Raw genomic sequence first — 15,372 nt, 5'->3', positions numbered from 1 at the left:
AAAAAAGACTTACCACTAGTATTAAAAGCCATACAGCATACTGGCTTCTCGTGGGCAGGGAAGTGGGCCACAATGCCATCACTGTCTGAGTCCTCACTAACAAGCACCTTCAGGAAAAGAAAGGATGAAGGTTAACCTTAGTCATTAATGGCTTAGAGGACACACCATACACTCCTCAATTCTTCAACAAGATGTTTACACTGCACTGAAGTTATTTTCATCCAACTGAACTCCACTTCAGAAATCCAGATACACAACTCACAGTGGATGAATAATCTCTAAAACCAACCACTTAATATTACTATGTAGAAAGACTTTTCTGAGGGGAAAAATTCACTATTTCCCCTATTATTAAAAAGAGATCAATGAATGAAAAATAATGGAGTATGATACATAACAGTTTGCTTTGTGTTTGGTATTTTTTACACTTTAATATATTATTCAGTGTGCACATAGCATAGGTCCGAGGATAGCTTCTGAAGGAAGCAGTTCTTTTCTATTAAGTGATCTCAGGGATCAGAATCAGGTCATCAGGCTTGGCAGCAACCATCATGGATTTTGAGTTGTGATCTAACTTTAAGATTATAGCAGAAAAAGAAATACTTTGAAAATACTGTTCTACCATGTTACAGAATGCTGGAAGATGAGGCAAGATTCCTGGCCAGCCTGGAGGCAAAACAAGACTGTAGTCTATAGGAATGTTGGAAATATTTACAGGTGCTCAAATTATTCACCAAAAGTATCCCTGACCCTCAAAGATACAGTCAATTATATACCTAAAAGGCACCAAAAGGAATGGACTATTGCAGGGTTTAAGGACATGACAGGTTTACTTGGGATCAATTCACATGCCATAAAGATCACTGACTTCAACTTCACAGTTCAATGAATTTACATAATACTAGATAAACTATCTTAACAATCTGTTTTATAAAATGTCTTCAATTATTATCTTTAAATTTCCTGTCATATTGCTCTGGATAGACCTCTACTTCAGCCAATGAACTCAATCTTCTCAAAGAATTATTTTCTGTGATTTTTTAAAAATTATTTTTCTCATTTATGTTCAGATTATTAGTTCTTCATTTAAGGAAGAGAGTTGGTTTGGGGGAGTTCTTTCTTTCTTTCTTTCTTCCTTTGGTTTTGGTTTTGTGAGCCTTGGTTTCTCAGTGTAACAATCCTACCTGCCCTGGAAATCAATTTGTAGACCAGGCTGGCCTTGAACTCACAGAAACCTGCCTGATTCTGCCTTCCAAGCGCTGGGACTAAAGGCATGTATGTGACATCTCCACCCAGCACTCCATTTTTTTTAAGGTTATATACTGTTATCTTCTTTGGGTTTCTTTCTTAAGGAGAAAGTTCAGAATACCTTCCTCTCCAAGTAAGCACTGAAATATCTACATTTTGTTACACATAATACGATAAACAGTACATTTTATCTTTATCAAGTTCAAAATACTTTATATTAAGCATCTTTGATTGGCGTTGGAATGATTTACAAATCCACTGTTTACTGACAAATATTTAGAGATCTCCTTAATTTATTTTGACGATGCATTAAGAAGGCTCAGCAGTTAAAAGTCCTTGTCCCACAAACCTGACTACTTAAGGGTCAGTGGAAGCACTAACATCTATAACTTGTCTACTGACCCCACATGTATGACATGACAAGCATGTAGGTGCAGGCACAGGAAAGCCAGACAGAAAGACATACAAGATTATAACTATTCTAATACTATTAATGTTTACATAAATTACTTTCATAAAAATGTTGGCTTTCAAGCTAATCTTTCTAGATACCTTTGAATTTGATTCTACTTATCGGAGTAACACAAAGATCATTAATATAGTAGACGTTAAATATGCTATGTACTTCAGTAAGTCAAAACTATAGGCTATCCAAACAATAATTTAAAAAAAAATAGCTTAGTGAGGGTCCTAGCATACACCTAAAATCCCTGGGAGGTTAAGGCAGGAAGGTTTGGGTGTTACTGCTTCTAGTAATTTCTTAGTGGTCCCTAAGCAGACCATGATATGTATATCAATATCCCCTTTTGTCAATTCTAGTAAAATGTGGGCCCTTGGTCAAATGCATATTTTCTCCAGAGAGATATCACACTTCTGTGTAATACCAACTCAAAAATTGACAAATATGTCCTCTTTAACAGTCCTCCAAATATTAAAAAAATGAAAAAAGGGAAACATGTATGTATCTTTTCGCTTTCTGTTCCCTGGATAATTTCTGTTGTGTGTTCTGTATTTATGGATGAAAGTCTTGCTGTGTAACTCAAGCTCACAGGCAATCTCTTTGGGCTAAGACCTGCCTCCTGCTTCTACTTTGTGACTCATGAGGCTAAAGGACTATGCCACTACAACTGGCTGTCATTTCTTCAAACATCATTTCTGTCCTTCTCTTCCCTATTTTTAAAGATTTCAAATGCAAGTGCCCAATATTCAGAGTATCATTTGAAAGGCTTCTGGGCTAGGCTGGCAATATCGCTGTATAGTCCTAAGTACTAGAAGATGAACACCTCCGAATGCCAGTACTGGACAGCATCCCCACACTTTTCCTGCCAATTTGACCTTTTTACAGAGAATACAAGTATTTGGGGATTCACCAATGGACCAACTTAAGTAAGAGTCTCTCTAGCAGAGACTCTCTTCATTCTATATTCCGACAGAAATATGTGAAAAGAATGTTGATGAAATGATTACTCTACAAATAAACATTAAAACCATCAACATTTGACTCCATTTCTGTGGCATTTTCAAATTCACACAAGAGTGGAGAAGTATATTATTGGTTGCCAAAAGAAGGAAGTAACAGGGCAGTGGTATTCATGGCCATTCCAGCATTGGGAGGCAGAGGCAGGCAGTCTTTTTGAGTTTGAGGCCAGCCTGGTCTATGCAGAAATTAGACTGCCTAAAAAATATATATATATAAGTAAGTATAATGTACCCTCCAAATACAAATGAAGAAAATGAGATGTCTTTAGGCTTGAGGGATGACAATACATTATTTCGAAATGAACAGATGCAAATATAGACTATACTCACAAACTTTTGAGTTTCTCAGAGTCTAGTATGTAGTTTTAACTTGCAAACTCCTTATAATGAGATGTGCAGGTGAAATCTAAGTAATTTTATGTGAAATAGCTCTGTCATTTGTCCAATTTCTGTTAAATGTGATTAGAAACTAAGGCAATTAATAATGTTCACTCAATTCCGTAGAAATAGTAAAAACTTTATTGCTTCAAGCAGAAAACATATTAGTCTTGATATACAGGAAACTCAAGGTGCCATGACTGTTCTCCTTACAGAACACACAAAGTCAGACAACTACACACACTAGGAAGTGCTTCATCATTGTGCCCACTAATACCATAATTAGCCCAAAATAACTCTCCGGTAGGAGCTGGCCACTTATCTAAACAGAGTGAATTCAGATCAACAACTATACTAAACAATAGAACACACCTTAATTACTACAAGGTGCATAAGAATACCTAGTCTGGGGCAAAATCTAGATAAGATTAAGGCCACTGTTCTGAAGTATTTTATTTCACTTATTGGTTTTGCCACATTGCTAACTTCGATTACATAAATGTGTAAAAGGCAAATCATACCACTTAACTTCTCCAGTCAAGAAATGCTTTTAAATAAAACATGAAAGTAACAAAGATGAAAATGGACACAAAGTCAATTAAATCCATCCCTCCTTAATGCAGTTACCATGCAATGATCCCATCACCATTAAATCAAATTAATCAATACAGTAACAGAAAGATGGTGAATCAGACTTTATATGCTGCCAGAGTGAATCTGAAACTATAGTCAAGTCTCGGAGGATTTAAGTCACAGAATACAATGTGTAACTCCTGAGATGTATACAGGAAGAAGAGCATGGCAGAGATGGCTAAAAAGCAATGGAATGAGATAGGACCGGTGAGTCTCTGGGGTGATATGCCCTTTAACATTCTGCAGAATAAAACAGCTTGGTTCTTCAAACTGTCTGAAACAGAGGTGTCTTATAAGAACAGATTCATAAAGAGGAAAGACAGCTCTTCTTTACTTCCTCAACACCTATCTCTTTCCTGTTGTAGGATTTATAAATAAATAAATAGATGGCAAACAACAGTGGAAAAAACATTTTTCATGTGTTTAAGTCTTAATAAGGTTCTTTGATTTGTTCACTAATGAATGATAAACTATTGCAACTCCAAATCTATAACGCATTTATTTCCATATTACAAAACCAAAACTTCCCTCCTTCCTTCCATAGCTCCTACATCCTTTGACTGCTTTCCAGGATGGTCCCTGAAATCCAGGATTCAAATGCTGGTAGCTGGGACTAAAGGTATAATATCTAGATGACGTTTGAAAAGAATATATGTGCCTATCCACATCAATTCATGTTTGTTCTCTCTTTCTTTGCTCTCCCCTCCCCTTCTCTGTCCTAACAGTTAATAGAAAAGTTTGGTAGCACATAATTTTTTAAAAAACTCAATACAAACATATAATGTATTTTTGTTAACCTGAAAGTTAAGAAGAAACAGACAATTACTATTACTTAAATTTTAAATAAAACAGAACCAAATTTACGATCACAGAATTTCAAAGAATTTTTCTTTTAATTGCACCAACGTCTACTCTTTCTCAAAGTGCCTTTCCATCCTTCTACAGGAAATAGCACACAAGCAGCTGCCAAATGTAATTTTTCATCAAGATGCTGGCCCATATAGTAGAAGCCAGTTCCTCCACAGAACATACAATACTACAGGTCGATACTTCAGAAACTGACAAATTTTCTAATCATTTTTTCTGAATAGCAAATGAATACCTGTTCAACATTAACCGTGTTTCATAGACCTACTTCCTTTCTAGTTATAAACATTTTAGATTATATTTGTTATAAAGACAACCTTAAGTATCAAGACTTAAAAATATGTCTGTCCAGAAATCTATTTTAAAGGCTAGAACTTGAATGAAATTTCATGACTGACTGAAGAAGGAAGAGGTGGGGGAAGGTTTGAACATCTTACAAACAACATAAGACACAAAGGCAAATTCTCTTCTGTGTTTCACTGAACCACCCCTTCTGAATGATTCTTAACTAGACACAATGTCTGAAGATGCAGGGTATTCTCCAGGCTACTGTCATGTATATTTGCTGGTCTGCAATTTCCAATTTCCATGTGTTTTGGTTTTTTGCTTTTTATGTTTAGAAGGGAGTGTGTTAGCTGGGCATGGTGTTCTTGCCTGTAGCCTCAGCACTCAGAACAATAGGGAAGGAGGATTGCCACTGATGGCCTGGGCAACAGTAAAATGTCTTCCAAAAGCCAAAAGAAAGAAAATGTATTTACAAAGTGCATGATCTGAGACAGGAGAGTGAGGACTTCTTCAGCTTTCCCTTTAGGTTTTAAGCATCAAATAATTGAATCAGTAAGTCGAAAATGTTCCTTGTTTTCCTTGAATGGGAGAAAAAAAATGTGACCCGAAATTATTCCTATTTCCAAAACTACCTTTTGGTTGACTCTAACCTGGGCCCAAGCTCTACAGGTAACACAAATGTCATGCATCTGGAGTTCTTACCTGGCCCTCTCCAACTGTGTCAGTGTCTATGACTGTGATGATGCCTGGCACCAAGGGGCTCCGCCTTGAGTTGCTGTGGATGGCAACATCATCTTCTATCACCCCAGAGGGCAATGTACCTGTAAGCTGAGTCACCACTTTCCCAACCATCGTCAGGCCACTTTTCAATGTCTACATAACAAAAGAGAAAATATATGACTTACAACAAAATGAACAGTCTAAACAGGAATATTCTCTCAAATCAATTTCCTAGCTCCAAGTCCTTATTCTCTTACAGTATTTTATAGAGAAATAAACATCAAAGATGTTCATTCTGCCATTCAACATGATCTCAAACCTTAGAAAAATTAACATGAGTTCAAGGAAATGTCATTGATGGTGTACCAACATCAGTGTGCTAACAATAATGCCACAATTAAATGACAATAATTACAAGTACAGTGCTTTTTTGTTTAATAGGGTAGAAATACGTATTTCTTTTACTGCATCTCCTTAATGTACACATTTTAGAATGCATGACATAAGAAAAGAGTTGGTAATGTGATAATGTGTTTTAAATATTGTGTATCAAGTTTTATATTCACCAAGAATAAGGCTGAGACATTGACAGAATATCTAAGTGGGAAAAGATTAAAATTCTACAATATATCCATACTCTACACTAAGAGTAATGATAGGAACGACTTTCTCCCTCCTTAATAATTATCACACAAATAGGAAGTGTAGTTGACAGGTTTTTTCTTATCTGTGGGAAGAAGCAATCCAATATGGTGTGTTTCTGGTACATTATTCCACTTAAAGCAAGTTAGTAAAGCTATTGCAAATTTTTTTCTTATTCGTAAATCTCAACTTATTGCCCTGATATATATTAATAAAAATTAGGGCAGGGACCGCAGCTCAGTGAGAGTTTGCCACACATGCCAGAAGCCCTAGGTTCAGTCTGTATTGAGAAAGAAAAACAAAAGTGAAATCATGAGCAAAAATGTTCTTAACATAACAGTTGTTTTTTCTTCTGGAAAATAAAAGCTAAAAGAGAAAAAAACTATACCAATAAATTTTTGAAGGAGATTCTTCACATTAAAGCTAGAACAAGCAGCTCATATCATGGACACATTAAAGAATACATGTGGGGAAACAATTATGGGGAAAATAACCTTACCTGTAATAGGGTACATGATCTAACATGTGCATGCATGCATGCATGCATGTGTATTTCTTAGTGGTCTTTTACTTACATCTAGTTCTATTTGTCTTTTTTTCTTACTATGCTACTGCAAAGATAAAGATATTATTACATAGATACTTGGAGCCCTAGAAAGGAAATAATAATTTATACATTTTCTTCATTTCAGACTAGCGATTGAAATTAATGTTTAAACTTTTAGATTTTTCTCACTGCTCTCCTTAATGGTCAACCTGAATTTCTTTATGTAGACTGTAAGAGAGGTTAATTTTCTATGCTGGTGCTAAGAAATTGTTCAAATGAGATTATTTGATTACAATGTTTAAATCTTGATTTATGCTTACTAGCTCTCTCCTAACAGTCTTATATTAATGTCTTTTCTCCCCACTGTGGTCAATTGATTTAATAAAAATGGCCATGTTTTCTCTTGTTACCTGATAACTTAACGACAACAGTTCTGAGAGAGCAACACCATTAGCGCTAATGGATGGAGAGACAACTGATAGGGCAGAGAAAGGTTCAAAATGACAAGGGACCCTGTGACAGACTTGCCTGCATGGGAAGGGAACATACACTACGTCTACAGGATTAAAGGCTGTGAAGGATTTTTCTCACACTTTATTATAGTAACATGGTCAGCCGCCTTAGTGCAACAGTACTAATTTGTGACAGCAGTCTGGCAAAATGATCAGGGATTGAAGAACCTTTAAATAATTTGAATATTTCAGATTGTGCAGAATTGTTCAATTTATTATCTCCATACATGTTTTCTCTATTCCCAGTTAGCGCCTTGCTCTCATTGTATTTTTGTATCCAGTCTAAGTATGCATAAGCTATTTAGATAAAGTGAGGAGGTGTTTGAGTTCTAAAGCATCACATCTGCTACTCACTGTAGAAGTGTTTGGAGATGTGTTTCATGCCAACATGATACAGAACTTAAGAAGGACTGTACATTTTTTACTAGGTTCACTATTTGGAGACAGGCTTTCTCTGTGTAGCCTGGCTGTCCTGGAAGTCATTCTGCAAACCAGCCTGGCCTCGAACTCACAGAGATCTGCCTGCCTCTACCTCTGCCTCTGCCTCCAGAGTGCTGTGATTAAAGGCCTACACCAACATGCCTGGCTCACTTATGACCATTCTCAGGCAAAGTCTTTGTTGATGTAGAAAGCATTCACAGACACCCCTAATTTAGGTGGCTGCAATGATTCTTACACTCTCATTACTTACTACACAAATTGAAGATTTGGTGACTATAAACATGTTTTTTATTTAAGAAAAATAAAAAAGAAATGATGTTTTTACCAATAGTCATTGTTAATTCCAAAGACACATCGAGTTTTCATGACAACATGACTGAAATCCACTGCCTTCCTCTTGTTTTCTTGGTGACTTTTACAATTGCCTTGTGACTTGCTTTCCTACGTTTCTGTCTGCTTTTTTATGTGCCCCAGTTCTATTCATATTCTTTGGCATAAAAGCATGAGCTGATATGCTCAGGGGCAAACACAGAGGATACACAAGCAGACACTTTCACTATGAAAGGTCTTGCTAATAAAGGTTTTGTACCTCTGCGTGGGAATGGCTCCATTAGCACTGATGGTGGGCCTGCAGCAGCTGGGGCACCTCAGAGGTTAATAACGCTTCCTGCTTGCTCTGCATCAATACTGCGGCGCCTGGTTCCCTGGGTCCTTCAGAGGTTTACTCGACAACACTAACAGACTTGGTGTAAGTCGTTTCTTGTGAATTATTGAAACAAACGTTTGGCTGCTAATTGAAGAACACTAATGTGTTTTATAATCACTGCAGTTTGAGATTTTAGCACAAAACAAAACAGTTGCAATTGATTTGTGGGTTTTTGTCCCCCTCGGTTTTAGACTTCTCTAAGTTTTATCTTTGTGCTTGAACGCAGCAGGCAGAACTTTGCTGATCATCTTATTTAAGTATACTTTACAGTTTAACATTCTTAGGAATGTTTTACTTTTGAGACCATTTGCCACTCTTTAGCCATGGATGGTCCAGAACTGATTGTGTAGACCATACTGGCCTAAACCTTGGGACAGTCCTCTTGAAAGACCTATGCACCATACACAGCCAAGGTTCTTAATTTTTGGTACATCTTCACCTAACCAGGTATCTGTTTTGTATTCCTGACCCATAGGTCAATAGGAACAAATTACAAGCAAAATAGATTATGACAGTGGTTAAAGATCATATCTGGACAAAGAGAATTCTAGATTTGAATTTGGGCTCTATCATTATTGGTTAACCGTTTAAGCAGTGTTTTCCTAGCTTCTGACTTCCTCATACATGCCATGGAACACAGGCACATACTCGCATATACACTAAATCAATAAATAAAAAAAAGTGTGTGTGTGTGTGTGTGTGTGTGTGTGTGTGTGTGTGTGTGTGTGTGTATGCGCACACGCGCACACCCGCCCAGCTAGAGAGATGACTCAGCAGTTAAGGGCACAGCTCTTTAAGGAGCAGAGTTCAGATCCCAGCCTGTATCAGGCAGCTCACAATAGCCTGTAACTCCATTTCCAGTGAATCCTCAGACTTCTTCTGGGAACCCAAGGCACCTGGTCCCAGGTGCACACACACACACCACAGATTAACTATACTCTAAGTCCCATCATAATAAGCTAGTTAAACAAATCTACCGATACTCTAGATGTTTTGTGAAATATTGCAGCAGGTGTTGAACATTAGTCAAGACAGTAAAGCGATGGAAGATCAAAACCCAAATACAAGGTAATGCAGGCATCCTGGTGGGGTACACAGGCCTGGAGAAGACACCACATCTCTGGACGTAGGGAGTCAGGTATAGGAATTAGCCTTGCCAAGGGCTTCTACCTGATTAGGCCCCTTTCATTCTTTGGGTTGAAACATAAAGGGATATACAATACAGCTGGGCAAGGTAACACATGCCTATAATTATAACAACCTGGGAAGCTGAGTCAGGATGGCCCCTGTGAGTTCCAGATTAACCTGGTGGCTTTCAGGATGCCTTGTGTGGTTGCGATTCTATGTTATTGTGATGCTGCATCTTGTGGTGTGTGGTGGGAGGTGGCAGAGTAACAATAGAAGAGTCAACATCTTCTTGTATGCTATAGAGCTTTTTAAAATCTTAAGAGTAAATTCTGAAGAATAAGAAACAAAATATCATAAGTGAGAACCAGCAGAGGTGATTAACACTGACAGAAATAGAACCAAAACTAGGACTAGCCATCTTTACTTACTAAGAGTTCAGTCATGTTTTTGTTAAGTATAACAAAACTCACTGTTTTTTTAGCAACAAGCACTGTCATACTGTAGGATTACTCCACAGGGAATATGATATATTCTATTTTTGTTTTCTACTATATTTTTACTTACCAGTTGCCAGATCTAACTCTAGTTTGATGTTTTTTCATGATCTTAGCAATTTTTTTAAATCAAGGTAACGTCATCATTTAAAAAAAAAGTAGGCACAATCTTACTGTTCTTATTTTATTTAATACTGTAGTGTTTATTCTCTATTCTATCTTATTTACTGTCATATTTGTGTCTGAGCAATTCAGACACAGAAAGAGAATCACCATGTTGCAAGTGAACCTCCTATTTCAGCCTGCCAAAAAGCTGAGACAACAGGTGTACACCACCATAAATGGCTCATAACTACTTATCCTTAAATTATAAATAGAAAACTAAAGCTATCTTTGGATATTTCTCTGTGTTTAGGTAAGAGGCATGGAGTGCATAGTTAAACATCCCCATGTGGAGTCCAGAGATTCAAGATCATTTTTGATTGGTATAGGATCGCTCACTTGAATCTAAAGCTGTTTTGGCTAGAATGCCTGACCAGCAAGGCCCCAAGATCCTCCCCAGCACTGGAGTTACATACCAGGCCATCAAACTGGTTAAATGGAAGCAGCGGATGTGACCAGAAGTCCTTGGGCTGGCACAGGAAGCATAAAAACCATTGAGCCCTCTCCTCAGCCCCTTTTATAATAATTTTTTCAAGTAAATTTAATACACTCTGGCCAGGCAGTGGTGGCACAATAAAGAAAGCCAGCATGTGGGAGGCGGAGGCGGAGGCAGAGGCAGGTGGATCTCTGTGGTCTACACAGTGGGCTTCAGGACAGCCAGGCTACATAGCGAAAACGGGTCTTAAAAAAAGAAAAGAATTGATAACCAGTCACAAAAAAAGCGCAATGACTATATCTACAGTGTAACAGTAATAGGACAAAGGAAGTATTTGGGATTATAGTAATTCACAGTTACTATGCAATTTGCAATTTGGAACTATTGCATTCCTTGGGAGATCTTATTAACAATAAATACTATCTAGTACCTTATGAGGGAAAATTACCAATTGGGGTAGAAATTAATGCAATTTTTGGATACTTTATATGGAAAAATCCACATAATACTTATGAATCAAAGATTACTGTGTCTGAGAGATGGATGCAGGAGGAATAGAATTCCAGGAGCATCTCCAGCCATAGTGAGTTTGAGGCGAGCAGGGGCTACATGAAAGCCTGTCTCAAAAAACAAAAATAACAAACAAATTTTTAAATGACCTGACAATATTTTACAGGAACTTTAAAATACTCATGCCTTCAGACATGAATCCAAATAAACAGATGATACTATATGGATGCTTTTTGCTGTTTGTTTTCAAAACTATTTAATGATAAACATTTGAGTTGTTTATAAATAAAATTTTCCAACTCAGAATTTAACACATGCTTAAATTAAAAGTGTACCTGAAAATTTAAGTTCCAGAGCTGCGGATACAAAACAGGAATACGGTATTTTGCCTATCACACATAGTGATAAATGCCCTTTTGAAAATTAATCAGACAAAATGTTTTAAACTTAATTTCCCTGGGGAGACAAACTGAGGAGTAGTCAGTGTCACACTCTGTGACTCAGGCTGGCATTGATCTCAGTATGTACCTTGGATTAGCCTGAACTTGCAGGCATCCTCCTGCCTCGGTCCCCCAAGTGTTAGGATTACAACTGTAAGGCAACATGGCTTGTAAATTTTTAGAGCCTAAACAAGGAAGACCTAAATACACACCTCATATCCCAATAAAAAGTAGGGGAATGTAGGGGGCTCAGACTTGTAATTTTGAAGTCATTAACTCTAGCCTCATTTCCATACACCCACAACAAAACACTTTTAAAATGAATCCAGGCCTTTTCCTTTTATATAAGGGAGGGCTAACAACAAACAAAAGCATAAAGTGCAGCCCCAGTGGGTCATTCAAAGTGATGTGCTGTCTGGATCCACATGTATGAGACAGTTAAGTTCAGGGGCCTAACATTCAAAGCGGCACCTCTTTGTTAAATTACTATAGATGAACTCACACGAGAACACTCAAGAGTTTGCCTAGTTACAGCATTTTTATACAGGAACAGAGCAACATGAACACACAGTGCTTTCAGTGTAAAGACTTTACCTTCCTCTGCTTGTGAGTGAAGTGAGTGTAGCACTTCTCCCATCAAGCCTGGGGACACATTCTAATGCACACCATGCAAGCATCTGTGACAATCTTGAAGTATTTTTGTATTTAACATAAAACAGTGTGACCTTTGATTCCCTCTGTGGCTGACTTTGGACTGTTGTCTTCTGAGAAGTTGTGCTTCCTATTACATGCTGTCATGCAAATTCTCTCTGTCATCCTATTATTAGAATCGCTCTGTTGTAGACTTCACAATTCAAAAGGATGGTGGTTGTAAGAATACCTTATAATCAGCACAAAGTTTACCAGACAGCGTCAAAATTAATCCTCACACACAGAGAGAAGTCACTAGACAAACAGCAAGGGGCCAGCCTCTAGATATGAAAGAATCTTTGAATGTGCCAGGGGACCAACTCAAGTTTTCATGAGGAAATTTCGAAATCAAGAAGACTCAAATTTATTCAAAGATGCAGAGAGATGTACACAACCCTGTCAGTGTAGGTATGAAGATGCAAATCACAGAAAAAAGAACCCACATTGCCACTTAAAACATATACAATTGACTGCAATATGGTATTAATTAGTTACCAGGCCTGAATCCGGTTGAAATACATCCAGGCTTTTAATGGAGTAAGTGCAAACCATACAGTCTTCACAATAAAAGAAACTATTAACCTTGAAAGATTAACTTCCAAATCACAAAAGGGCAAAACATTCTGACTTCTTACATTCATCCTACACTTGTGAAAAAAATGGAATCTCATCACAATTCTGCAGTCAAACCTGGTTAATTACACCACATAATCACAACTTCTAGAAACTTCTGAGGTACTCACTTTAGCAGCACTAATGACTGTGGCAGTGTAAGACTGAATGTTGTCTCCACAGGCTCCACCACGAGACTGATGACATCGAATCAACTGGAGTAAGGGGGAGAAGAGAACACCAGAGTCATTTTCTATTAAGCTGTTTAACTCTACAGGCTATTAGACAGTGGCTATTTACCATGCATAATAATGATGGTGGCTGGGAATGTTTGCATGAGTGTGCTGCAGACAAAACAGCTAAAAGCCCTGCTGAGACACGTTTACCCCTTTTTATAATCTTCTGGTGCCACTCAGGCAGCTTCATGCTCAACTATGGTTTTAATTACACGATGAACAGGGTTTAAGAATTCATAAACTCTGAAATGGTAGGATTCCGGGTCTGGCAGCCTTTCCACAAATAAATTTAAAAAACATAATCAAAGGACTTACACATAACTTCCTAACATTAAATATTTGACATACTAGCAAATTGGATGTTTTCTCCTCTTAATTCCTCTGCAAGGATTATAAAAGGAAACCTAAAAGAACAGGCAAAACATTTTAGCTTATTTGCATGTCCAATTGTGTCTGTGGGAAAGTGGACAGAGAGTGCACATGGAGTAACTGTCCACTTCGGAGGCCCCAGCATTTGCCACTTGGAGCAGAGTAAATCTGCAACTGTCGATGTGGATGACGATTTGACTCTCACACGCTCAGCAGAAACTCAGGATCAAACTCTTCACTGGCAACAATACACTTGTATTTACCAAAAATAATCATAACTAAGATTCTCATACAACAGTATAAAAGTAAAATGACAATAGCAGGCCATGTGCAGAGCATGATATTGTAACAGATAATTTCAAAGTCTGTGAAATTAATAAATAAAATTTGAAAAACACCTTTTATGACCTAAAATTGGGTTCTTTGGCACAGAGTACCATGTAATCTTTTTATTCCTAACTCACATGATTTTAAATCCCTCAAAGTAATATGAATGCAACAGACTAGAACACCTTAAACCTGGTACATGAAGCCAAGCTATTTTTCAGGCCATGTCTGTGAAGCCACAATTTACAGAATCCAAGTTTTCTGATCAGTAAAGGTGTTTGTCAGAATAAATGTGGAAAGTGACTATTTTAGCTAATGGAAAGAATGGCTTGTTCACTCAACCGCAAATCCAGTCAAACATGATGAAAATTGTTCCTCTGCTGCCTCCTGCTGCTTAAGCAGGGAAAGACAGTATTGTGCAAAGGCTGAACCATTCTCCTGCTCAGCACAATCCTCAAGGACAGCAAACATCCTCAGCCACTACACCATCTCACCATCAGGACAAGAGCAAGTTACATACACATATAAAGTAGTTAACATTACATACAAAGAGGAAAGGAGGTTTTCATAATAAAATAAGACGAATAAATATTCAAAAACAAATAGAAAAATACCCTTAACCACTTCAGTTTAACTACAACTGATGATTTGTATATGAAAATATAGTCAGAAACAGCCTAGAAAAAATTACATTTGTATCTTTTTTTAAACAAAATCAATGTACAAATGGACTAATTTCTGGGAAATGAGCATTAAGGAATAAATACCTTATGTTACCTTTCGTAAAAGGGAACTATATATAACTACATACATATATATACAGTATATATATACAGTATATATATAGTACATTGGCACATAAAATATGAATGTATATAAAAATAAACACAATTTCACATTAAATGAAAGTCTAATAAAAATGGAAGAAGAACAAAAGGGGAAAATGACCAACCAATAAAAATAACTATGAAATGGTTCAGCAGATGAAGGGATTTGCCACCCATATAGTAGAGAAGAAAAATAACTTCAAGTTGTTCTCTGGCTTCCATACATGCTTGTGGACATGTGTGCCCAGAAACAGACACATATACACATGAATAAAATTATTTTAAAAAAGAACAAGAAATCTAAATGCCCCATGAAGACAGGTGAACTGTACACCTGCAGTTTTAGGCAACAGTGGCAGCAGGCATGCCTCTGGTTTGCCTACTGAGGTGGTAAGGGTAAGAAATCTGTGACTACTTTTTAATTATAGGACATGCACAGGCACACACACACATACACACACACATACTTAAGCACACAATCTGAAAAAAATGTTCTTCTAATTTTAAGCCAACTTTGCTAAGCACTGTTATTTATGATTCTTTCTGCGCACGATGGCAATGCATACCCTGCTTGGTCCCTGCATGTGACAGGAACTATTATTCACACGTCTATCTACAAAGACAGAGAACAAAATGCAACTCTCAAGGGAGTTGCTTCTTCTCAAAAACAGTAGGTAACTAAT

The 15,372-nt window shown here is 37.2% G+C and overlaps 1 protein-coding gene across 14 annotated transcripts in view; it reads right to left on the bottom strand.

Annotated features, from left to right (window-relative positions):
• Bcas3 (BCAS3 microtubule associated cell migration factor) overlaps positions 1-15,372 on the bottom strand; it is a 478,038-nt gene that overhangs the window by 351,756 nt on the left and 110,910 nt on the right. For all 14 annotated transcript variants that reach the window (XM_040749387.1, XM_040749386.1, XM_040749389.1 and 11 more), the window contains exons 11-13: positions 13,062-13,145; positions 5,593-5,763; positions 14-107 (exon numbers count right to left, since the gene is read on the bottom strand). In XM_040749387.1, the coding sequence (XP_040605321.1) occupies positions 14-107; positions 5,593-5,763; positions 13,062-13,145 (349 nt within the window). The remainder of the gene's footprint in view (positions 1-13; positions 108-5,592; positions 5,764-13,061; positions 13,146-15,372) is intronic.

Source organism: Mesocricetus auratus, unplaced genomic scaffold, assembly GCF_017639785.1.
Source record: "Mesocricetus auratus isolate SY011 unplaced genomic scaffold, BCM_Maur_2.0 Super-Scaffold_100007, whole genome shotgun sequence".
Classification (NCBI taxonomy): domain Eukaryota; kingdom Metazoa; phylum Chordata; class Mammalia; order Rodentia; family Cricetidae; genus Mesocricetus; species Mesocricetus auratus.
This window is presented reverse-complemented; position numbering and strand designations above follow the sequence as displayed.